A 26,122-nucleotide genomic window follows, 5' to 3' on the forward strand; every position below is an offset into this window, starting at 1 on the left:
ACCCACTGCTGTAACCATCACCACCCCCTCCTCCTTTGAGCACCAGTCATTCAAGCTGCCTGGCCCCAAACCCCTGGTCACTGCAATCATCTACCGCCCCCCCAAACCCAACCCTGCATTCCTTTCCGATCTCTCTGAATTTCTCACCCAACTCTGTGCCATTTCACCTTCAGTCATCCTACTGGGAGATTTCAACATTCATGTCGATTCCACCACCTGCAAAACTGCCACTGAATTTCTGGACATTCTCAACTCATTTAATATCACTCAACACGTTGACTTCCCCACCCACAAAAAAGGACACACCCTGGACTTAATTTGCACCACTGGACTCTCCATCAGCAACCTCACCAGCTTCAACCTCACAGACATCCTCTCAGACCACCTGGCCCTCACCCTGGACATAGACATCCCCACCCCCCTTATCAAGCAGCAACGCTCCATATCATACCGGAACATGAAATCAATCCACCCCCCCTCTCTTTCCGCCCTACTGACTAACACCACCTCCGATCACACCCTCACTTTGAACGCCTCCCCCACTGAACTGGTTAACAGCTACAACAGCGCACTCTCCTCCTGTCTCAATCAACTCGCCCCCATAAAAACCAAAACTGTCTCCTACACCCACACTGCCCCCTGGTACACTGACCACCTCCGTCACCTTAAAGCCAAGGGCCGGCAGCTTGAACGGCTCTCAAAGAAAACCGGTCTCACTGTTCACCTGGACATCTACACACTACACCAACAGGAATACAGAGATGCCCTCAACAATGCACGCACTTCCCACTACTCCTCCGTCATACAATCTGGTAGCAACAACCCCAAGATACTCTTCTCTACCGTAACCCAACTCCTCAAACCCATGGACACCACCACCACCTCATTCACCACCAGCAAATGTGAAGAATTTTTATCATTTTTTCAATCAAAAATCAACACCATCCACACTGAACTGGCCGCCTCCTCTCCCACCTCCTCCCCTACCCCCGATCATGCCCCCCCTTTACTCTCCAACCACCCACTCAACTTCTTCTCCGAAATCACCACAGCTGACCTATCCTCCATAACTTCTGGTATGAAAGCCTCCACCTCCATCCTCGACCCAATCCCATCCACTTTAGTCATAGCCTGCCTCCCCTCACTCTCACCTCTCATCACCACTATAATTAACTCCTCCCTATCTACTGGCTCTGTCCCTCCTGCCCTCAAGCTGGCTGCCATCACCCCCATTCTCAAGAAACCCGGTCTCGACCCCAACTCCCCCAACAACTACAGGCCCATCTCCAACCTCCCCTTCCTCTCTAAAATTCTCGAACGTGCAGTTGCCTCCCAAATTAAATCCCACCTTCACCACAACAACCTATACGAAACGTTCCAATCCGGCTTCCGCTCACTCCACAGCACAGAAACTGCCCTCCTCAAGGTCACCAACGACATCCTCCTCTCCGCCGACTCTGGTTCCCTCTCCGCCGACTCTGGTTCCCTCTCCATCCTCATCCTCCTCGACCTCAGTGCTGCCTTCGACACCATCAACCACTCCATCCTCCTATCACGCCTCCACTCCTCCCTTGGTTTATCCGGCACTGCCCTCTCCTGGACGAAATCCTACCTCTCTGACCGTCAGCAATTCATTTCAATCAACAACTGCACGTCCTCCACTGCCCCAGTCACCCACGGTGTCCCCCAGGGCTCAGTACTTGGCCCCTTACTCTTCACCATCTACCTCCTACCCCTCGGTCAGATCCTCCGCCACCACGGCCTTCAATTTCACTGCTATGCCGACGACACACAACTATACCTTTCCACCACGACCATCACCACAGCCACCCACTCCACCCTCACCACCTGCCTCACAGACATAAAAACCTGGATGCAAAATAACTTTCTAAAACTCAACTGCAAAAAATCTGAAATAATCATCATTGGCCCCGACTCCCTCACTCGCTCCACTCAGGACTTTTCACTAAACATCGACGGCTCCCTTGTCACTACCTCCACCCACATCCGCAATCTAGGTGTAATTTTCGACCCTACCCTCTCATTCCTCCCCCACGTAAACCACATCACCAAAACTGCATTCTTCCACCTCAGAAACATTGCCCGTCTCCGGCCCTCCCTCACATCCTCTGCTGCCGAAACCCTCATCCACGCCTTCATCTCATCCCGACTAGACTACTGCAACAGCATCCTCTACGGCATCACCTCCAAAACCCTCAACAAACTGCAATATGTCCAGAACTCCGCTGCCCGCCTGCTCACCGGAACCCGCTCCAGAGAGCACATCACACCTGTCCTTCATGACCTCCACTGGCTGCCTGTCAAATATAGAATCACCTTTAAAATACTCCTCACCACCTACAAGGCACTCCATAACCTGGCTCCACCCTACCTCTCTGACCTCCTCCAGCCACACGTCCATCCCGTTCCCTCAGGTCGAGTGATGCCGGCCTCCTGGAGGTCCCCAAGACCAGGCGCCGAACCTGGGGCGACAGGGCCTTCTCCGTGGCTGCCCCCTCTCTCTGGAACGCTCTCCCCAGGCACATCAGAGAGGCCCCTCCCTCCCTACCTTCAAAACCACCCTAAAAACCCACCTCTTCACATTAGCCTTTCCTAACTGACCCTGCGCTTGGTGTTTCTTTGTTCTTCTTATTTTCTTTTTTCTTTCTTTTCTTAGTTTTCTTTCCCAACAAAGTTGTTCTTTATCCTCCCTCCTCCCCCAGCCCCCCCCCCCACACACACACATGTAAAGCGACTTTGGGTATCTAGAAAAGCGCTATATAAATCCCAGTTATTATTATTATTATTATTATATCAAAGCAAAATTCAGAAATTGTCTTGAAGTGACACATTTGGACCAGCATGCGCATAAAGTCAAAGCAAGAAGCAGACAAAGCCATTGTGGTGAATTCTCTTCGATGGTCAGCTGGTCTTCCAAACAAAATGATGAAAAAGTGGCTGGCTTGGGGAAGGAAAACTTCAGTCACACACGGCTGATTGGGGAAAGATTTTATTCAACCGATGTCAGAGAGAAGTGTCTCGCGCCCTAGCCAAGATGTCGAGTCCCTTTGTCTCCTCTCGCCCTAAACCTTATACTCTTGCGCTTCCCTCCACGCGGGAGCGCGCACATGGGGCTGTTGGCTGACCTATGACCCCGCAGCCTGTCTCCCTATCTCTACATCGTGTGTATCTTAGCAGTTGTTAATGGAAGCCAGATGTGTCTGGCGCCAATGAGTCTACCTTCCTGGACAAAGCCCCAAACAATCCCACACGAACCTGACCCGAACATGACCCGGTTACACTTAGGCTTACTAGTGAGATATTCATTGCATGATACCAGAATAAAAATACACTACATTCCCCCTTGACGGGGCACAACAAGTGCCCCGGCAACAACTCGACAAGAAATGACATCGGTACATCCAAAAACCTTCCCCCAACTATTTTATGGTTTTCGTCTACAATTTGGACCTATTTGTCTCATCCTAAATCATGCTCAAGGCATGCTACTTAAGGTTACATTAACTAGGAAAGCTCAACCTAATTTAATAGCAAATTCCTCCCTGACAGCAATCTGAGGCCTCTCAGGAACCACATTTGACCAAGATCGAATCCCCCAACCCCATTAACTGATTGACGCCGTTGAATCCCGTGCAAGGTCCCGGTCAGCAGCCAGGCGACCTATGACAAGCTAAGGCTACTGTCTGTATAAAGCAGTGCTTCTCAATTATTTTCTGTTACGCCCCCCCCCTAGCAAGAAGAAAACTATTCGCGCCCCCCCCTCCCCACTGTGACTATCCTAACTTGTCTTGTAAGTCGTAAAATGTTGCACTGTCGCAAACGTCACAGAAGTAACAATGAGAGCGCCACTGCCCCCTGCTGTGAAGATGCCAATTACACTTTATTCTAGTACTGCCAAAAAAAAAAGCCTGTTCCCCAGGGTCACACGCGCCCCCCCAGGTATAGCACCCAAGGGGGGCGCGCCCCACTATTTGAGAAGCACCGGTATAAAGTGACGTTAACAGTGCAAACATGTGAAGTCATAATGGCAAAGGCCGCAGCCCAGGCCGGACGTCCTTCCGGCCCTGACGGCCACCGCTGGCGGGGCAACAACCCGATGGCTCCAGTGTTACCGGCCCCCTCAAATAATTATTTTGCGGTGATGGGGCAACGAGGAAAAAGCTGTGTCAATCGTCTCATCGAAATCTCATCAGAACGCCCGAGGGCTCCCAACACCTACCCCTCTTTTCCAGAGGCCCATGCGGTCCCTGAAACAAACAAACAAACAAACAAACAAACACTCCAGGACTTATAAATCATTCCCTTCATTTCTCGTCGCGCCGACAGCGTTGCTAGATCCCCCAGTCACCATGTAAATTCTACTTGTTCCTGGTAGCCTTTCCTGTCGCAGATGTCACTGTCTCAATCACACTGTCATCTTTCTGAAGTCCCGTCAGTCATGTCACTTCAACTGCTCTTTTTCCCGTCCAAATACTATTTTTCACCCCCAAATTCCCTCTTCAGTTCAAAGATGCGTAGCATTCTCAAACCGGTACCCCTCACAATATTGTAGTTTCCTAGATCTGTACCTTTATGTATCCGTGCCTTACGTTCGAGCAACCTCACTGTTCAAATCAGTCATCATTCTGAAACAACGCTCATGTAATCTTACCAAAACGGTACAACCACTCAAATCCTTTCATTATTCGTTATGCAAACTTATCGTCCTAAAATGTATAATTAAACATTTGCCCTGTAATAGCAGCTTTAATGCAGTCACGCGTTCAGAAATTTCCCCCTTCCTTGTCTCTGGCCCCGTCGTCCTCTGACATTCAATGACCTTCCAAACTTTCGTTGTGTACTGTGCCACTGTCCACTCCCTAATCACTGTATGATTTGTCCTTCGTACTTTGTCATTGAAAAACCTTAAACCTTATTGTCACTAAATTGTTACCACGCTTCGGATCCATTCCAGGTTGTTGTTTCCCGTTAACTCCCTTTCTTTCCAGATGCTTCTTCTGCTCCTTCCCTCACTGCTAGTTGAATTCTGGAATGTCCTGTTAAAGCTTAAAAACAAGTGAATTTGGAAAAAAACTTTGTATATCACAATTACAAATTGCAACCTACTCACTCCCCCTTTTGACACATTCACCCAATGTGTCATTACGTATCAAAAGGAACCTGCAAAGCGTCCCCTCTATTCACCACACTCATTGTAGCCAGGCCCGCGGAACCTCTAGCTCCCATCTGGGCCCCGGGACCGTCACCCCAAGTCCCTGAAACATGACTGTCCACCACACACTCGGCAACACAAACAAAAATCATCGCACTGCTGTCAGTGAGCTTATAGCCCTGCTGACAGCGGACATTTGTACACACAAAAACAGACATCAAGTATTAAAATAAAAACAGTCATAAAATGAATCCTGGCGCCCGCGGATCCTGTCCTGAAAACCATGTCATCAACAAGTTCATTATAAAACCCAAAAGGGCAAGGGTTAACATATTCTTGTAAATTCAACACAAACGTTCCACGAACGCAATCGACAACCTGCAAGAACGAAAACAAGTTATGCAAGCAACGCGCAATCCGCTCCTTGGCTGATGGCTGTTGCTGCTGCTGCAAAAAAAAAAAAGCCACACAGAAAAACAAAGCAGAGCTCGCTCATGTCGCAAGCAAGCTCAAGCGTCAAACATTTGGTCACTGTCCACCTAGTCCGTCACCCCGTCGGGTGAGCTCAAAGTCGTCACGCGTCAAATCGTCCAAAGTCTTGATGTTCGATACTAGTTCTGTCTTGTCTGACCATATCACTGAAATGGGCCTTCTCCATCGAACCGTTTTGTTGTCGATGGTGCCCCTGATTGATCATTGAACCATGGTTCCGGTCAGAACTCATCACTTACCAGTTCCAGTCCCTCCGATCTGTACCACCTCTTCAGGAGAGAGGAATTTTATCCTCAATTGCAAACACATCACCCCAACTTCAGACCTCTCTGGCCAATCATACTGTGCACACACAGTCATAGACGATCACACGCGCACTCATCCATCCACACACTCACAGACACACTCATCCGTCTCTATCACTCAGCTCTCCCTCCAAACCAAGCAAAGTTAGTATGTTAGTGTGCAGGCAAACATTGACTCCTAATAGTGACTCTTCACATTCGGACATATTCGTCAACATGACCTATTGTAAAATCTCCAATTCAATTTCCCATAAACTCGCCCATCAGATTCATCGTAAATTGTCATATATGTCTATCTGAGGGGCTAACTGTGGGACCCGCGTTTTGAGGGAGCCTCCATACCCTCATATTGTTCCTACAAACTCGATCTCTATTACTTATCCTAATTAAATTCAATAAAGATGGGTCAGACTATTCTCTCTGGCTTTTTACGTCATCATTTGGCTCTCCCCCTTTTTTCCGTTGTCTTGCTCAGAACTGTTTCTCAGTCTGCTTCTCTTTATTGCCCCTCTTGGCGAGTCTCACTCCCCCCCTTTTTTATTTCCTACAAATCCTGCCTGTCACACCATCCAGCACCTCTCCCTACTTCCTTAAGTCGTCGCCTATTTCCACTCCTTTCATCCACTCACTCACGCGGTCTGCCCTCCTTCTGCAAAGCTGCAGCTCCACACAGGGAGCGCCAAGCCTTCTCCCTCGAATGAGTAGTTTGTAATGTAATTTACGTCATTGCTGTCCAGATCTTCTATCCTCAATCTCCCTTGCTGTCAATCCCTGTTAAAATGCCAAAATTCCTACTTGCTCTAATCCGATCTTTGACAATGGAGTTTGCCCTTATCAAACCTTCGAATATCTATGTCCTCCTGTTATCTTTGCCTCTACCTCTTAGTAGTTCTTGTGACAGAATCTCCTATTGGTAACCCTACAGCGGACTGTTTAGCATATAATCCCTTACTCCGCTCTCTTGCTTCTACTTTGCCATGTCGTGCAGTTGAAATTGAGCCCTATCTCAGCCATTATCTTGTTACTTGTGGCCTTGTGCAACTCCTATCCATGATTGTGTGAAAGTCAAAAATTTAACGGATCCAACTTTCTGACTACCCAACCTCCACTATGGCGCAACAAACCTCTATCGTATTGAGTAGGTACATCGAGCGTCCTAGCTTCCTCTTGACTGAATCCACTTTAGTCCAGATGTCCCATTCTAAAATTTATCTAACTCGATTTCTACTTCTTATGCCTGACGAGCCAAAAACTTTTCTTGGTCTTGTTTCTCACCGTTTTGGCCTATTTGTTTTATTCAAATCTGTTCAATCTCTGACCATGATGCTTCTCTCTGCAGCTCTACGCATTATTCAATTTTTTATCAAATCTCCTCAGTTCTGTCAAACCCAGTGCACAATGAAGCTCCTGTCCACTTTAACCCAAGCCCTACCAAGTTTAGCAACGCCAAAGCAAGGAGTGCGATTTGGCCGTCGGACACTTCAAGTCCATATCTTTCGCCGCACCTCACCCTCTCAAGATGGTGTTCTTTTGTTGTTGCTTCAGAGCCAACCCATCCATCACTCTCGAATGAGTCCATTGTTCAAATGAGTCCATTTTCATCATTGTGAGTTCCTCCGCTACTCACTGTCTTTCCTCCGGAGTGTACTTGACCCCTCCAAGCACAACAACAGTCTTTCTTTGTCCTTGCCAAAGAATTCAGTTTTGTAGTCGTCCACGGCTGCAGGCGGAGTCTCGGGATTGAGTTTTCAGGGATCCTGGCACTGAGAGTGACAGACTGGGACATCAAACTTGTAAGACTATCTCCAAATGTAGCTGCTGCCATCAATCAATTTAATGGGACAGTACATTGTGTCTTCAGTATCATTATTCAAAATTAACTCATCGAGATCTGCGTTCCACATCTAGCCCTGATCTACGTCTTGATCTCTCAAACTTTAGTACCTGTCATGCTTGCTCAAAAATGTGACTTAGAGTATGGTGCTGTAAATTTCCAATCTCCCCAATCAAAGTGGATCCCGCTTCTCAGCTCTCCTTTCTCATGCTCCTGTTAGCCTGCAATTGTCCAACTCAAAAATGTTATTTTCTTTTAACTCTCTTTCTGTTGAACCTCTAAATCTCTCGTGTTGCTAACCTATCTACTCCAGGAAATGATTTAAAGGGTCTTAAAGAAAGGACCAACAAATTACTCCCAATATCTCCTCATTATTTACGAGTTAGCCCCCCTTTCTTCTCCCACTCCCTCTTTCTATCTGTCTCTGGCCGCATTTGTGGCGTCCTGCCGTAAATTAGTGAAGAATTTGGGGGCAGTGCTCCACGAAGCTTTTCCTCAGACGACCTGGGAGTTCTGTCCGTGTCTCTTTGTCCTCTGGGAGGAAACGTGCGCGTCCACCGTCTTGTATTTGTTATGCAAACGGGAGAAATAGAAATCTTGTTCAAGTTAACGTAATCACTCACTTTCTCATTAGTTGTCAGATGGACTAGGGGCGCTGGCCGCCCTCAACAGGCTCCCTCTTAATTTACGAGCAAACCCCCCGTCCTTCACTTTCTCCCCCCACCTATCGGTCTTGGGCCGAATGTGTGGCGTCCTGCCATTAATCACTGCTGCCACGGCCCAACTCTTTTCTTAAGACACACATACATTAGTATTTTAATGAGAATTGCAAGCATGTCTCTCTCTTGCCTATTTGCAAACTGTTAAACATTAGTGCCAGTGATGTTTCAGTTTCGATCATGCACGTTCGCTGTTAATCATGCACCCTTTGCTCATCAACATTTGATCTCCCCCCCGTCTTGTCTCAGTTCTCATCGACATTGACCTCTACCGGGGGGACCCAGCCCCGCCTTTGAGGGCTCCTCGGCACAGCGCCCCCGGACAAGGGAGGGGGGGTTAGCGTATCAATGTTGACGCCGCGGTCTGGCCAGGCCCGCGCGTCTCGCCGGCCTCCACACCTGCCGGTATAGCGCCATTTCGTGCCTCGGAGCACACAGGGCCCCCTCCTTTCTTGGACATTCTCTGATTCATGCCGTCTTCCTTCCCCCATGCGTGTGCACATAAACGCACACACACCGAGCGCGCACACAACCGCACCTGGACACACCAATCCGCGCGCACGCACGCCCGCTCAGTACACAAAGCGCACACGCAGATCTCATACACCCACACGCATAAGCACGCACGCGCACCCCATACAGCAAGCGCGCGCACAGCTCAGACGAACGACAACAACTGACAGAAACTTTACAGACATTACGCACGAACATAGAACACAGACAAACGGATTCGAATGCATCTCTCATGTAGCTTCTCACTAACAGCTTCCATGCGGTTTGGTCATTCTGTGGCTTCTTACCGTGCGCAGGTGCACTTACAAACATGCCCTTTGCACTTCTTGTCTTCATTTCCCCTAAAAGCGCTTTGCATTTCCCCTTGTACTGCAGATTTTAAACTTCAGTCTGCACACCAATTACTCTGCTTACATGGTATACCAAAATTAAACCCCCTGAGGCCTCTTTTTCCACGTTTTCCAATTTCCATCGGCTGCGCACTCCTCCGCTCTGCCAATTGCGGTCTGCTGCAAGCCGTAAATTTTATCAGACTTTGACAGGAGTGTGTGCTATTACAGTACGCTTCGCCAATCAGAATCGAACCGTGACGACTTGGGTACGACCGCAGCGCACCAGTTCGCCCCGGTAAGTTGCCCGAAGAGTATCTCTCTAAGAGGCTAACGCGCCAGCAGTCAGCCGGGGGAACCTAGCAACCCGCACAAAATCCTAATCTGATCAGTGCTCAAATAACGTGGTCTGCGCGCATCATTCTCTTCGGCACCCTGGTCCCAGACCCAGCCGGTAATTTTCCCACATTCGTTCCCACAGCTACGGATGCCAAGGCTGCGCACTCCTCCGCTCTGCCAATCGCGGTCTGCAGCAAGCCTCTCTTTTTCGTGCGACCTTTATAGAGACAAATGCCCCCACCGAACATCTCAACGACCACATTGGGTGTGATCTCAACGTCCCAGCACGACCCCGGGAATTGTGCCTCCGGTGGCTTGGTGGCGCACGTCTCTTGTCGCAAACAGTGTTCAATCGTACCTGTGTTTTCGCCTTAGTCACACAGCTAAAATTTCCATCCTCCATCGGATCTGTCGCCAAAATAAAGTCCACGTTTTATGGGACTTTCTATTCTTCTTCTCTCGTGACAGCCGATCAGCGATGGATGTCCCAGACATCCTGTCTTGTTACACGTGCCCTCTCTCTCCGGGCATTTTTCTTTCTCATTCATCATTCACATCAGACATGTCACTCACGCTGTTGTGCACATTCCCCATTAAGTTTTGTCATTTTTCCATTTTTATTTGCCTTTTTTCTTTCTATTTTTAGTGAACATTTTCATTTTTCTTTTGGGTCGACTCCCCCCTTTCAAAATCCACATCTCGTCGACGTTCAGCTAGGGGAGACAAATCCCCCCCCCCCCCTTTTTGCCAGCCACTGGCACACCAGGCCAGTTAACTGTCCCGCTTAGACGCAACTCCATCCCCCCTCACACCAGGCACGAGCACATTCCGATATTGTGAGTGAAGCTTCTCACCTCAAACTCAGCCTGCCGGCCGGACGCTCGATACTCGCACCCAGGCGGGCGAGGGCTCCCCGAAGGACAAGAGAACTGTTCGTGACGCCAAAAATTGTGGTGAATTCTCTTCGATGGTCAGCTGGTCTTCCAAACAAAATGGTGAAAAAGTGGCTGGCTTGGGGAAGGAAAACTTCAGTTACACACATTTTATTCAACCGATGTCAGAGAGAAGTGTCTCGCGCCCTAGCCAAGATGTCGAGTCCCTTTGTCTCCTCTCGCCCTAAACCTTATACTCTTGCGCTTCCCTCCACGCGGGAGCGCGCACATGGGGCTGTTGGCGGACCTATGACGCAGCCTGTCTCCCTATCTCTACATCGTGTGTATCTTAGCAGTTGATAATGGAAGCCAGATGTGTCTGGCGCCAATGAGTCTACCTTCCTGGACACAGCCCCAAACAATCCCACGCAAACATGACCCGGTCACACTTAGGCTTACTAGTGAGATATTCATTGCATGATACCAGAATAGAAATACACTACACCATCAACCTGGACAAAGTGTACAACCATTAGAGAAGTGAGAAGGACAGACGTGAAAAATAAGGTAAACTTTAAGTCAGATTTGTGCATATTCTAGTGACGGTTATTAGGATTTTGTCTTTATGGATATTAATCATTAAATGTTGTTACTATTAGATCATTTATGGGTATGAATGCCAAGAAAAACTGTACCGTAATTTTCGGATGATAAGTCGCACCGGAGTATAAGTCGCACCAGCCATAAACTATGAAAAAACCACGCAACTTATAGTCCGAAAATTACGGTAATTAGATATTTTACAAAGTGTTGCAGAATTTGCACTGTATCACAAGCTACAGCACAAGTCATTGTGGAAAATGTGAATGTTTTAATGTGAGCAAAATGTTATGTCTGAAAGGTGTATATGTCTTATATCTTCCAGAACAGGACCCTCAGCCAGGCCAAAGCAGGACTCTTCCCCTGGCCAAAGCAGGACTCTGTGATAACATCTACACATCCCATTTTTCAGATTTTTGTCTTTTTCTAAGTGGACCAAATTACTTATTTAAAAATAAAGCGTGCATATCTTATATTGCTCACAGTAGTCCTCAGTTTGCTCAGGGAGCTTGTGTGTATGCCCAGATACATGAAAAATTAGAGGGAACGTTGGTCATCAGTGAGGCAGTTTTGTTTGAAATCCCAAACCTCAAACTCAAAGTCCAATTGTGATCCTTTGGGAGAAATTCCAAATAAAACGTTTTTTTCCTTCCTTGAGAATGTCTTTCAACCCAGCTTTTGTGGACATTTGAAGTTTTCTGGTACCCGCTCCCTGCTTCTCCCTCACCTGTTTGGTCATCTTTCCATCACTGTGTGTCCATCCGATCGCTATATTTCTTGTTTTCTGCTTCTTTGTCTCTTGTGGTTGTGTCGTTGAGGTGGTGTCCTCTTTGTCACTGTCATTCCTGAGTTTCATTTTTTTACGTAGTTTTTTGTTGGAATAATTTAAGTGAAGCCTTGGCCTGCCAGACCTGTAGGCCTTGTCTTTACGAGTTTATGGCTTTCCTTTTATCTACGTTCTTCCTCTTTAGTGACAGGGATGTCTTTTGATCCCTGTAAGAGGCCTTCACTAACAATGAGCAGAGCTTATTTGCATAGGCGAAATGTTCTTATTTGGTTGAAAGAAACTTCATTCCTTTTAGTTAACTGTAGGTTTGGTTCATAGATGGTTACAAGTTATCCCATATTTACTCAATGTTTGTTCAAGTGTTTAGGACAAGTCACTCATTCTTATTGCGTGTTAATTTACTAAGTAGATAAAGTCTAGCCAAGGTTTAGTTGCATTGTTCCACAGGAAAGCGGCAATTGAAGTTATCTGATCTCGCTCGCGGACGACTCGGCCAACAACTGGAGAAGAACAGATGGACAAACTCTGCGGGGGTCACGGGCCGACAATCAAGTGCTAATTCACACCACACTACATTCCTTAGCTAATCAACGTTGCTACAGACACAATCTTCCCTCCCTTTAGTGTAGCAACGCCTCTGTAACCAGGGCAACCAAAACATTAAATAGAGGAGCACGTGGAGGGAGAACTCAGAATTGATGGAGATTGTAACTGAGTTTCCTCTCTCTATCGTTCTCCTCGCGAGTAAACCTGTTCTGGTTCTTTTCTCCTCTTCCTTCCAGCGTGTGGTTAAACGTCTGATGGTATTTAGACCTGACATTTTTCTAAAAGTCCTTTTTTTTGTTTTGGATGTTGGCTGTTTCGTCTTGCAAAAATTAAAGAGTGCAATGCGGTCTCCACAGCGAGGGTTGTAGTTAGCAAGAGTGGCATCGTCCATCAGTGCGATGACATCACTGTCAATCTGCACGATGATAGAAAAAAATCGGTCACACAGAATCACTTAATTTGAAAGAATGAAGCACTGATATAATACTTATTGTAAATCAAATCCACACTCGACAAACATGTTGCAACTGTTTAATCTCACTCGTTGACATAATGTCCTCTCTGGTCAAAACCACACCACACTGACTTTCCCGCCGCCACCCCATGCCATAAAGTCTGAGAAAAAAGTCAGAATTCTGAGTTTAGAGTCAGAAATTGGGAATTTTGACTTTAATCCAGAATTTTGAGAATAAAGTCAGAATCCTTTCACCCCTCATTTTTTTTCTTCACTGGCCCTAATCCTCTTCCGTACATTCAAGTTTGGTTTTATACATTCAATTATTTTATCGTACCAGATTTTTCATTTGCAATTTGATTCAGCCAGTAAAAACTTTTGGTAATTCCACACATTTGATTGTATTTAAGGTTAGCATTTTATGCCGATGACGTTATATTTGTTTCATGACACTGGACTTTAAATTGCAGTGTGATCACTTCATTCCATAAGATTTCTTGGCTGTTTCAATTCAAGTGGCAACAATCATGGAGAGAACTTTCACCTTTATTAAAAATTGTTAAAAAAAAACTTAAGTCAAAACCAGCAAGAAAACAGGAACATTGTACAGCATGCATCTTTTAAGGACGTGGGGGCGGTCTCAGGCCGGGAGGGGGTGGTCCTGCCACAAAAACAAAACAGAGGGCAAATTAAGGATTCCGCTTTGTGATTCTGCCACCGCCGCAGAGGCGCGTACCTCTCATGCCGGGGGGAGGCGGCCTCATGCCCGGGGGAGGCATGCCCATGGGAGCCCCTCTGCCTGGGGGCATGCCCATGGGAGGACCCATCGGGGGCCGCATGCCAGGGGGAGGACCCATCATACCTGCGCACAAGAACCAAGCACATCTTAACTACCCTATCAGGGTCCCATATGGGGACACCAACTCAAATGCTCATAACACCATGCACCCTGTTCTGAATGTTCATGTTGTCCATTTACACTAAATCTGCTTAAAAACAAAATCCAGAAAACCCAATTACTGTCGAGCTGTCTTTTGTTGACTGCACATCACCGACTTTACTGAGCAGCCTTCATCGTTTTATGATTTCATAAGAAAAATATTAAAATTCTCTGGTGAGGGTACGGGCGTCCCTCTTCAAAACCAAGTAAAGACACCAAATGAAAGCCACACTTACCAGGAGGCGGGGCCCCGCGCCCCATCGGAGGCGGGGCACCTCGTCCGGGCGGATACTGCGTGGGCGCCCCCGCAATGCTAGCGCCTACGGCAGCGGCGGCAACTGTCCCTCGGCCCTGTGGCGTCATGACCTGCGAGAAACCCCCAACTCGATCAGCGAGCGAGTTCCAGCGGACGCCGTCGCAGGTGCCTTACCTGCTGCGAAGGACCACCAACTCCTCTGACTGGTCCCGCCAGCCCGGCGGGGGCCTGGGGCATCGGTGCACCAGCCGGGACACCGCGGCCCGCCGCCCGTCCCACACCGGGGCCGCCGGCCACGCCTGCCAGAGGGACGCGGGCGATGCCTGTCTGCGGGGTAAAGGCAAAGGACAGTCAATGGAAACAAAGTCGAAGGTGCAAATGCTGAGAATGAAGTGCGAACGTGTTGCGTCTGGGTCAAGTGCGGTGGGCAGGCGGGCAGCACTTCCTTACGTCTTTGGGCGGCGGGCCCTCCACAGTCATGGAGACCAGGTTCTCCCCTCTCAGCAGGACCAAGCCCAGGACACGCTTCTCCTCCCTCTCGGGCTGCTTGGAGTTCTTGGGCCTGCTCAGGCACACGCATGTTTGTGCGTAGCTCATCACGCACGTTCAGAGGCGGGGGGCGACGCTTACTTGATCTTGCGGAATTCGTCACAGTCGCATAGGATGAGGTTCATGTGCTTGTCGAAGGCCTTGAAGGTGCCGATGAAGATGCGGCCGTCCTGCAGGATGCACCTCATGCGGAAGTCGATGTGCTGCAGCATCTTGCTGCTCTTGCCCACCGTCTGAACAAAACAAAAAAAACAACCGCATCACTCGCACGCACATATTAAACTTTTGAGTTTCCCATTTAGTCAGCAGCCAGAAACAAAATTCTTTCAACCAGAGAAGAAAATAAAATCAAAATTCGATGTGCGTCAAAATAAATAAAATTAAGTCCAATAAAAAAAGTCCAGCTATCGATCAATTGATCATTGCACCTCAATCTATGGATGCTTTTATTACTTGGCACATAAAATTCAATTAATTGGATGATATATTTACATCCCTTTTCACCAACAATAGGACCTTATTTGAAATTGCCAGCACAGAAAACGTACATTCGATGATGATGACGACGGACTTCTTGGTTCAGTCTGTCAGAAAATTATCAGAAAGTTTATCATGACAAATAAAACCAACGCTGCTTTTATGCATGATGACAAACTGGAGATTCAAATGAGGCTGAAACTCTGATGATTTAATTCTGAGAGCACTTTGTAGCTTGAAATGACTATCAAAACAGATACTGAAACTTGTGACAGTGAGGATGAGCGGTTCAGAAAATGAATCAATGAATTTTATTTGTTTCAAACATAAAATATACATCAATCAAATGAAGACAAATAAAATATGGAAAAATTAGGTGAAAGTCATTTGAATTATGACTTTGTATAAGTACTACGTATAAACAGAAAACGATCTACTGCACAAAATGGGCAGAGTTGACTTATTTGAAAAGGAGTGAGAAGTAAGGCTTACTGTATTTTACGCACTATTAGGCGCACTTAAACACTTACATTTTACTCAAAAAAACACAGTGCGCCTTATAATGCAGAGCGCCTTATATATAGATCAATTGCTGAATTTGTTGATCCATACTGGTTGTACACAGTGCTCTGCCAAAATGTTTCGGGGCGTTTTAGTACGACTAGTAAATTACAAGTTCGCATCGCTTCCCAACATTACGGCAACTGTGGCTAGGGGGCGTTATGGATTGATATGGAAGGAAAACGTAGGTAAGCAGTACCAATGTGTTAGATCAAACTTTAGTCAGTTCCGATCATTTTATAGGAGATCGTTTGAGAAACGCGATTGTTTACACTTTGCTGAGGCTCATAATAATAGTTCATTAAATTTGTATAGCGCGTTTAAAAAACCCAGAGACGCTTACAGGGAACAAGGCAAAGACACTCATGAGGGGAGGGGGACGGGGAGGAAACAATCGGATAAATTTAAGAAGAGGGAACCAGTTATGGGTAGGGGAGATCATGAGCTTGGGAGAAGAGGTAAGTTTTTAAACGAGACTTAAATATGGGGAGTGTGGGTGAGTCACAGACAGACTGGGGGAGAGAGTTCCAGAGTCGGGGTGAGGTGCAGGAGAAGGCTCTGTCACCGAAGGATTTGAGTTTGGATTTTGGGACTGTCAGACGTGAAGTATTGGAGGATCGGAGGGGACGGTTGGGCCAGTAGGGGACAAGGAGGTCGGATAGGTAAGTGGGAGCTAGGTGGTGAAGGCCTTTGAAGGTCAGGAGGAGTATCTTGAAGATGATACACTCCTTCATGGGGAGCCAGTGAAGAGAGTGGAGAACAGGAGTGATGTGTTCACGGGACACCGGGTGTGATTGGCGGGCAGCAGAGTTTTGGACTACCGTTTTTTTCCGTGTATAGTGCGCAAAATTTAACTAATTTATTGTCCTAAAATCTGGGGTGCGCATTATACATGGGTACAAAATTTTTTTTATTTTTTATTTTTTTTAGTCCCAATGATCGTCACACACGCAGGGAGGCAATGGGTCCCATTTTTATAGTCTTTGGTATGGTCTTAACTAGGCTGGATGTAATTTTCTTTGTTGGCATTGATTTCTCCGACTGCCCGCAAACGCACCACCGCGCGCGCACGGGACAGCAAACGAGCAGGTGATCGAGCAACCGTCTGATACGAGAGCATTGCGGTCGCATGGAGCGTGTTTGAAGTGAACAGCAGAGAAGAAAGGAACAAGGCAAAGTGTTGTGAAATAAAATGCACAGAACGGATGCGCAAGACACGTCAGCTATATAAAGAGCGAGAGTTGTTTTCTTCCTATTAGTTTCAATTCACAGTTTAATTAGCAGTTTCAATCAGCAAATAACAAAATGCGTATTACAGGTAATATTTTATTTCACAACACTTTGCCTTGTTCCTTTGGTCTCTGGTGTTCATCCTAAAACACAAAGGCGCTCTTTAAGCAATGCGACAGTGAGCGCCCGGCGCGCTGCGGTTGCGCGACCGCACCAAATTAAGCTCCCTGCGCAGTGTGCTCTGAGGTCCACTTAAATTTTAGAAAGTACATCAGGACTTTAAAAATATCTTCTAAATTTCAGCGACGGCTCTGTCACAATAATCGACCAGCGCGGTGCAGTTGGGCGGTCGGCGGCGCGCTACGGTTGAGCGTTCTCTCTCTCGCACACACGCACACGCGCAAACGGGATATCATACGGAGGCCGCCATTACAGATGCGCAGAACGGATGCGCAAGACACGTCAGCTATACGTATAGTAAAGAGCGAGAGTTCAGTTCTCTACCTAAATCCGTATTACAGGTAATATTTTATTTCACAACACTTTGCCTTGTTCCTTTCTTCTCTGCTGTTCACTTCAAACACGCTCCATGCGACCGCAATGCTCTCTTATCAGACGCTTGCTCGATCACCTGCTCGTTTGCTGTCCCGTGCGCGCACGGACCGCGGTGGTGCGTTTACAGGCAGTCGGAGAAATCAACGCCAACAAAAAAAATTACATCCAGCCTAGTTAAGACCATACCAAAGACTATAAAAATGGGACCCATTGCCTCCCTGCGTGTGACGATCATTGGGACTAAAAAAAATAAAAAAAATTAAAAATAAAAATTGGGTGCGCATTATACATGGGTACAGGCTTTTTTCCAGCATCAGCATGCCATTTTTAGGGTGCGTATTATACATGGGGGCGCACTATACACGGAAAAAAACGGTAGTTAAAGTCTATGGAGTGAGTGAGCAATGATTCCAGTGAGAAGGGAGTTGCAGTAGTCAAGCCGGGATGAGATGAAGGCGTGGATGAGAGATTCAGCGGCAGGGAGAGAAAGGCAGTGCCGGATTTTAGCGATGCGTCGGAGGTGGAAGTAGGAGGTCTTGACAACTGAGCTAACATGAGGTTGAAAATACAGTGTGGGGTCAAAAATAACGCCAAGATTGCGTGCCAGAGGGGAGGGAGTGATGTTTGAGGAGTCAATGGTGAGTGCAGTTTTGTTAGGGGAGGATTTAGTGCCTATGAGGAGGAGCTCTGTTTTGTCACTGTTGAATTTGAGAAAGTTGTGGGTCAGCCATGCCTTTATTGTAGAGATGCAGGTTTCAAAATGGGTGAGGGAAGGGTTACGGGTTGGTGTCGTACGTATATAGATCTGGGTGTCATCAGCGTAGCAGTGGAAGTCCAGATTGAGTCTGCAGCTGACAGTACCAAGGGGAAAGAGGTAACAGATGAATAGGAGGGGGCCAAGAACTGAGCCTTGGGGGACCACTTGTGTAACTGGGGAGGGGATGGATGTGTGACCGGAGAGAGAGATGAACTGGTTTCTGTTGGTGAGGTAGGAGGTGAGCCAGTCGAGTGCAGTGCCCTCAACACCTAGTTGGCGCAGCCTTTGGAGGAGGATGGAATGGTTCACAGTGTCAAAGGCTGCGCTAAGGTCAAGTAGTAGGAGGATGTTGAGGGCACCAGAGTCTGCAGAAATGAGGAGATCGTTGGTGACTTTAACTAGAGCTGTTTCAGTGCTGTGAAGTGGGTGGAATCTGGACTGGAAGGGTTCGTAGAGGTTGTTGGACTGGAGATGGGTGTGGAGTTGGGCGGAGACAATGGGGTGATGGCTGCAAGTTTATAGACAGTGGGAAAGTGGCCAAGGGATAAAGACTGATTAAAAAGGGTGGTGAGGTGGGGGAGGAGGACAGGGAGGCAGGCCTTAGTTAAGGTCGTTGGAAGAGGGTCGAGAGAGCAGGTGGTTGTCTTGGATGAGGTAATGATGTCTAGGATAGTGGAGGAGTCGACAAGGGAGAAGGCAGTGAGAGAGGGGAAGGGCGGGAGGAGTTATTGATGGTGTCGGTCAGAGAACTGTTGATTTGGGCGATTTTGTTGTTAAAGTTGACAAGGAAGGCGTTACAGAGGGCGGGTCAGGAGGTTGGCTTGGTGACCGGAGCAATTTGTTGACGGAGAACAGTATGCGGGGGTTTCGGTTGGAGTTATTAATGAGAGATGAGAAGTAAGCAGATTTGGCAGCAAGAAGAGCATCACTATAGGAGGAGATGTGTTGTTTAAAGGTTTCGGCATGGACGGTGAGGCGGGTTCTTTTGTAAAGGCGTTCGAGTTGACGGCCAATTTGTTTCATGGTGCGGAGTTCCGGTGTGTACCAAGGGGCAGAGTTAGTGAATGTAACAGAGGAAGTTTTCCAGGGGGCTAGGGAATCAAGGGAGTCAGAAAGGATGTTGTTCAGCGAGGTGGCAAGGTCATCAGGGGAGGAAGAAGTGGGGTCGGAGGGAAGAGCAGAGGATAAGAGCTGGCAAAGCATGATTGGGTTTACAGTCTTGATGTTGCGGTAGGAGATGGTGCGTTTTCTGGATTTATGAGGCGAGGGTAGAGGGGCGGAGAAGAGGATGCAGAGATGATCTGACAGTGGAAATGTGAGAGGACGGGGGTTGGATGTGAGTGGAAAGGAGCATACTATATCCAGGGTGTGGATTTTGGTTTGGGTGGGGAAGTTGATGTGCTGGGTGAGATGAAAGCAGTCCAGAAGGGAGATGAAGTCAGACGTCAGTGGAGCAGTTGGCTGGTCAATGTGGATGTTGAAGTCACCGATTAGTAGGAGGCGATAGGAGACTGAGGATACGATAATGAGAAGTTTAGAGAGTTCCGAAAGAAAAGACGGATGTGACTTGGGGGGGGCGGTAGATAAGAACAGCAGTAGTAGAGTTGGGGAGGGAAAAAGTGAGATTCAAAGGATGAAATAGATGGGAGGTTGAGGTCCAATTCAGTGATGGATAGGGACCGCTTATGGAGGACAGCAATACCACCTCCTCGCCCAGAGAGGCGGGGTTTGGCGATGTAGCTGTAGTTAGACGGAGTGGCTTGGTTGAGAGAAAAATAGTCCAGGGGCTGTTGCCATGTTTCACAGAGAAGGAGCAGATCCAAATTATTGTCCAATATTTGTTCGAAAATGACTAGTGATTTGTTGGAGAGGGAGTTACAGTTCAGCAGTGCAAGGGAGATGGATGAAGGAGCAGGGGTGGGGAAGCGGAGATTGTTGAAGTTGACAGTACGGAAGGTGGGGGTGACGGGGGGAGGGGAGGGGGGAGCAAGAGTTAGTCCAGAAAGAGGGGATGGGTGAGCCATCAGGGAAATGTCGTTTAAAAGATAGTCCGGAGCTACGGTGGATGTAGCGGCGACGGCGGAGGATCCCAGCCTTGCTGGCAGCTGAGGCAGCAGCAGCAGGGAGACGGTGATTATTATTGAAATGATGATCAGCAGTGTAGACAAATGGACGAGAAGTTAGTGGAATGGAAGCCCGGAGTAGCAGAAGTGATAGTTCATGCAGGAGATGAGACGTGACAGCAGCAGGGAATAATCCAGATAAAATGGTAGAAATGGCTAGTAGCTGGTTAACTAGAAGTTGGTAGGCAGTGAAATGCATGGAAGCAGCAGTGGACTGAGTCGTGATGTTGGTGGAGTGGGTGGTGGTGTTGGTCAATCCCAACTGTACCCGTGCAAACGGCACGCCCCAGTGTGTCATGGCGGCACACAGCCGAGCCACGACCGGCGAGCTCGCAGCGAGCGGGTGCTTCCCCCGAGGATGCCAGCCAAGTGGCCAGCAGGTTGGGTTGGAGCCGTTTGCCAAGCCTAGAGCAAGCTGCTACAAGGCTCAGAGCCGGGAGGTAGGAGGGTCCGGTGGTGGGTTGGCTAGCTGGCTAGCGTAGCTCGTAGTCAGAGGGAGCGGGAACGGAGAGGTGCGAGCAGAGCTCCAGAGTTACGCGGTGGGCAGGAGAAAAGGCGAGAAAAATAAAAGAAAAAACGGGCACCACAAAACAGACAGGGGACAAACAAATAGCGGACATGGTTCGGGGTAGAAGCGGCAGTCAACAGTCCAGACGCCAGCGTTGCTCTAACCCGGAAGACAAGAAAAGGGGGCGGCTATGTCCAATGGGAGTTTGCGGTTGGCTAATGCTATAATAATAGCTGCTACACGCACAAGGCTATTTCATGTCAAAATAGGCTGCTCTGTTAATGTTTCGAGTAAAGTTACGTAAACATTAACGGAGCAGCCTATTTTGAAATGAAATAGCCTCGCGGGTACAACAGCTATTCAGTGACGCCCCCTGACTACAGTTACCGTAATGTTGGGAAGCGATGCGACCTTGTAATTTACTAGTCGTACTAAAACCTACTAAAACATTTTGGCAGAGCACTGTGTACAACCAGTATGGATCAACAAATTCATCACTTGATCCATATATAAGGTGCACCGGACTATAAGGCGCACTGTTGACTTTTGATAAAAAATTAGGTTTTTAGGTGCGCCTTACAGGGCGGAAAATACGGTAGTTCAATAATCTACCAAATATTAGAATTTAAGAATTTGTGATTTAAGGAATAGCTTGTTTAGTATGTTCAAGGTAATCGGATTTGTTGATAATTCTAATGGCCTTCTTTTGTAAAGGCGTGATTTGTTCTGAGGTTTTGTAGTTTCCCCATATCTCTGCGCAGTATGGATGGGGAATAGTTGCACCTTCAGTAGGGGAGAGCTCTGGGAGACGTTTGCGTGCGCTTCGAGCGTCACCTTGACCGAGCAGTTAGGAGCAATGAGCAAATCCTTGTTGGTTTCATCGGAAGACATTTAGACCCGTTCTCTTGCAAACTTCGCATTTGCAGGACGAAGACGTCGCTTGCCGACCAGCCGCCATGCTAGACATGTTAGCGCGCACAATTCACGAGACAAGTCAGGAATTAGACGCAAATCGTCATCGTCTTCCCTAGGTGAAGACTACGGGTGAATGTGTTTAGAACGCAAGCCCACGTGCCCAAGTTTGACGGACCGGGCGAGCCTTCCGGCTTCCCGCGCCCAGTCGCCATTATACGGCGTCCCTCGGTCCATTAAGTGGCAAAATGTGAGCAAAATGACGGCAATGGCCGTTGCGTTGAAGACTTCGTCGGCTTAACTTGAATGTGCGAACGCACTCACCATGTTTGCGGTTTAGATGGCTCTGATTGACCACAGATTCCGACTAACCCAAAAATGCAAAACGCTCCAACTCGAGACGCTGAGACTGGCCGCCCAAGTCTGTATGAAAGAGCCTCACCGGAAATGACGTCGTCTAATGTCTAGTGTTGGCAGGTGAGTGAACGATTCGTTCAAAAGAAAGAATCCTTTCAGTGAACGTGAGTGAACGGACCACTTCCTGAAATGATTCGTTCTTTCTTTCGTTCGTATGACTTCATGCAATAACGTAATTTATCCCACACAGTAGGTGTCGGAAATGCGCATTGAAGCTGGTGCCAGCCACCTCGCCGTATAACAAAACGATGACGAAAATGACGTAACTTCCTTGGATAGCATTTCCCGTTCATCAACTGAACGGTTCTGTGAGTGAACGCGTCAGTGAGTGATTTGCATTTTCCGTTCATTGCGAGAACGGATCAGTGAGGGAACGAGTGCTGACTTTCCCGTTCGCGAACGAGTCAATGAATGAACTGCCTTCCCGTGCATCAACGGATCAGTCGGTGAACGTGTTGCGTCTCCTGGCGTGAACAATTCAGTGAGTGAACGTGAACAATGTAAGACAGAATGTAGATTTACGATTTGCCAAGGAAAGGAAAAAACACTCACTGAAACACCACTTTTTCGTGCTCGTTTTCTCCAAGCTAACGGCTAACTTTATTGCATAAAGCAGTGCTTCTCAATTATTTTCTGTTACGCCCCCCCCCTAGCAAGAAGAAATCTATTCGCGCCCCCCCTCCCCACCGTGACTATCCTAACTTGTCTTGTAAGTCGTAAAATGTTGCACTGTCGCAAACGTGACAGAAGTAACAATGAGAGCGCCACTGCCCCCTGCTGTAGTAAACCCGCAATTACACTTTATTCTAGTACTGCCCAAAAAAAAGCCTGTTCCCCAGGGTCACACGCGCCCCCCCAGGAATAGCACCGCGCCCCCCAAGGGGGGCGCGCCCCACTATTTGAGAAGCACTGCCATAAAGGGATGTATGCTGAATTATGCTTCTCTTTGAGAATTTTTTATTTTGTAATATTTACAGTAGTTTTTATATAACATGTGGATGCATATACGCCTAAATAGAGGATATGCGCGTGACGTCCTAGACCGGCTGACGGTTTGGGAAAAAGCGGCGGACGCTAATAGGGCTAAGGCTGAATTGAACTTTAGAGATACGTACGTGTACTGGGGCATTTCTTTTTAGCATTTTATCGGTGGCAGATCGTGGCAGAGTTGTTACGGTGCAACATTGACCACGGTGAAGAGTTGTTGTGCCATAGGATGTGCCTATCGCTTCCAAAAAGGCCCTGCGGACCAGACCAGAAAAGATAGCTGGTGACAGAGTTTTTTTTGTAGACATTAGTCATTTAAAAAGATGTCATAGCTGCAGTAATTTAAGTGAGTATTTTATTTCTATTTATTTTTATTCTCAGAGTTTCTGAAGGTCACCGTGGAGCCCCTTCTGGCAATCTCTGGGCTGAGGAGCCTCAATTCTCGTTCAGAATGCGACGCCGAGACTGGACGGTGCCAATGACCAATGTTCCCTCTAAACTGCGCGCGTGCGCAATCGCGCACTGCCCGCACATTCTCAGCGCACAAGAAAATCTATCCAGCGCATAAAGATCAACATAACGTATTAATTAATATTAGATTATTATATATTATGATAATATATTATATCAATTATAATATTATATTAGTATTAGACCTAATCTAATTAATTCGCCCAATAATATTGTTTTTTTTTGTTTCTCACTCAGTGAGTGACAGGTGTCCAGCCAATGATACGATACGGTTCACTTACGGTACAAAGCCAATCATGGCATTGACGGTGCTTGCGTCTGGGCCCTGCCTATATGCGCCGTGCAGGTTAGCTAGCAGGTTAATTGATGCTAATACAAACCCCGCATCATGGCGAAACGAACAGGCAGCGAGCGATACATCCACTCACCAAGCCACAGTAAAACAGAAATGCAGTTCTTTTCAGATGGAATGGCTGTCGGAGTATGTGCAAATTGAAGAAAAAGCGGTGAAATTGGGTGAGATTTTATCTTTTTCAAGTGAGAAAGGTCTACTTAGATGTGAGGAGCTAAAGGAGATCTCACAGGTTGTGGATTTGTGCTACATTTCAAGCTTCCAGTGCCGACTGTAAAAGAGGATTTCGTTTAATGAATCATATCAAAACAAAATTCAGAAATCGTCTTGAAGTGACACATTTGGACCAGCATGTGGATAAAGTCAAAGCAAGAAGCAGACGAAGCCATCAACCTGGACAAAGTGTACAACCATTGGAGAAGTGAGAAGGACAGACTTGAAAAATAAGGTGAAATTTAAGTCAGATTTGTGCATATTCTGGTGACGGTTATTAAGATTTTGTCTTTATGGATATTAATCCAGGGCTCGAAACTAACGATTGCCCGATTGCCCGGGGCAAGTAGCGATGGCAGACGGGCAAGTAGAATTTTTCCTCACTTGCCCGAATTTGCCCTGCCATAATACCATGTTTTCAAGCTGTAAAAAGACGATTTTGTGCATAATTTCTCGCAACTTCTGCCGCTTCTGGTCCGACATTTTGTTTTCTAGGGAGCGGTTAGTTTCTCGTGTAAGTCTGCAATACATTGATAACGGCAAAGCGCTTCGTAATTAAATGCATGCTCCCTCACCCGTCCCTGGCTCTTCTGCGCCTGCGCACCAGCAGAGCTTGTTTCCGGTTGAATTTTGGTACTACAGTAGACTAGTGTGGTTTAATTGCATCAAAAGTTCTACACTGTATTAAAACAGGCTGCAGGCACAATATGATGGAATAAAAACATATGAAGGCAAAACTTATAGTGTTGTCTTTTTTATTGCAAAAATGTGTCGGGCAAGTAAAAATCCACTCCAAAAAAATTCGGGCAAGTAAAATTTTGTTTCGGGCAAGTAAAATTTTCTCCAACTTGCCCGAGGGCAACTTGGGCAAAAAATAAGCTTCGAGCCCTGTAATCATTAAATGTTGTTACTATTAGGTCATTTATGGATAGTAGAAATGCCAAGAAAAACTGTGTAATTAGATATTTTACGGACAAAGTGTTACAGGAATTTGCACTGTATCACAAGCTACAGCACAAGTCATTGTGCAAAATGTGAATGTTTTAATGTGAGCAAAATGTTATGTCTGTAAGGTGTATATGTCTCATATCTTCCAGAACAGGACCCTCAGCCAGGCCAAAGCAGGACTCTTACCATGGCCAAAGCAGGACTCTTACCATGGCCAAAGCAGGACTCTTCCCCTGGCCAAAGCAGGACTCTCACATACTGTATAACATCTCCACATCCCATTTTTCAGATTTTTGTCTTTTTTTAGGTGAACCAAATTACTTAATTAAAAATAAAGCGTGCATATCTGATGTTGCTCACAGTAGTCCTCAGTTTGCTCAGGGAGCTTGTGTGTATGCCCAGATACATGAAAAATTAAGGGAACATTGGTGACGGGCTTTGTTGACGTTCATGTGGCTGAACGTCTTCTCACACACGTAGGTCGAGCCAAATTGTCCACTCTTTTTTAACATTCGGCACTCAGTGTGCACTTTTCTTTTCTTCGTGCCACTCATTTTAATGGAAGGATTCCAGGGGAAGGTTTGTGGGTGGCATTAGCGTAAAACTGTATCTGAAAACTCAGCGCGCGAATTACGAGAACATTGACGTCACAGCCGAAACTCGAAATTCGGCACTGATAGATGAAATTACTACGTACTACTGAGTATGCACACGCACTTGTGAGTGTGCACCGAGCTTTCTGACACGGCTCCCGGGAGTAACTCCGAGTTATGAGATACGGCTTTGGTTTGTCCGAGTTAAGTCAAGTCAAGTTTATTTGTATAGCCCTAAATCACAAGCAGTCTCAAAGGGCTTCACATAGACAGAAATTGACAATTATTCTCAAAGCATCCCCTGATCTTA

At 47.1% G+C, this 26,122-nt stretch overlaps 1 protein-coding gene and 1 long non-coding RNA gene across 4 annotated transcripts; one reads left to right on the top strand and one right to left on the bottom strand.

Annotated features, from left to right (window-relative positions):
* Window positions 1–13,491: 13,491 nt before the first annotated feature.
* snrpb (small nuclear ribonucleoprotein polypeptides B and B1) lies at window positions 13,492–22,317 on the bottom strand. Its single transcript, XM_061291902.1, has 7 exons — window positions 22,156–22,317; window positions 14,790–14,941; window positions 14,610–14,721; window positions 14,334–14,486; window positions 14,140–14,269; window positions 13,700–13,825; window positions 13,492–13,624 (listed from the first exon to the last, which is right to left on the bottom strand). Exons 1-7 carry the CDS (start codon window positions 22,156–22,158, stop codon window positions 13,584–13,586), a joined length of 717 nt encoding a protein of 238 aa, XP_061147886.1. The 5' UTR covers window positions 22,159–22,317; the 3' UTR covers window positions 13,492–13,583.
* Window positions 22,176–25,564, top strand: LOC133162600 (uncharacterized). 3 transcript variants are annotated; one of them, XR_009716246.1, is made up of 4 exons: window positions 22,381–22,729; window positions 23,405–23,518; window positions 23,617–24,506; window positions 25,369–25,564. It is a non-coding gene; the product is annotated as an uncharacterized LOC133162600 (long non-coding RNA). The 3 variants fall into 3 exon arrangements; XR_009716248.1 differs by lacking the exons at window positions 22,381–22,729; window positions 23,405–23,518 and adding an exon at window positions 22,176–22,308; XR_009716247.1 differs by lacking the exon at window positions 23,405–23,518.
* Window positions 25,565–26,122: the final 558 nt, after the last annotated feature.

This window comes from Syngnathus typhle, linkage group LG11, assembly GCF_033458585.1.
Source record: "Syngnathus typhle isolate RoL2023-S1 ecotype Sweden linkage group LG11, RoL_Styp_1.0, whole genome shotgun sequence".
In the NCBI taxonomy this organism is placed as follows: domain Eukaryota; kingdom Metazoa; phylum Chordata; class Actinopteri; order Syngnathiformes; family Syngnathidae; genus Syngnathus; species Syngnathus typhle.

Excerpts from the sequence above, each read along its gene's own strand:
- snrpb (XM_061291902.1), bottom strand. Across the intron at positions 13,826-14,139 it reads GCGCGGGGCCCCGCCTCCTG|GTATGATGGGTCCTCCCCCT; the intron begins GTAAGTGTGGCT and ends TCTTGTGCGCAG. Across the intron at positions 13,625-13,699 it reads GCCTCCCCCCGGCATGAGAG|GACCACCCCCTCCCGGCCTG; the intron begins GTACGCGCCTCT and ends TTTTTGTGGCAG.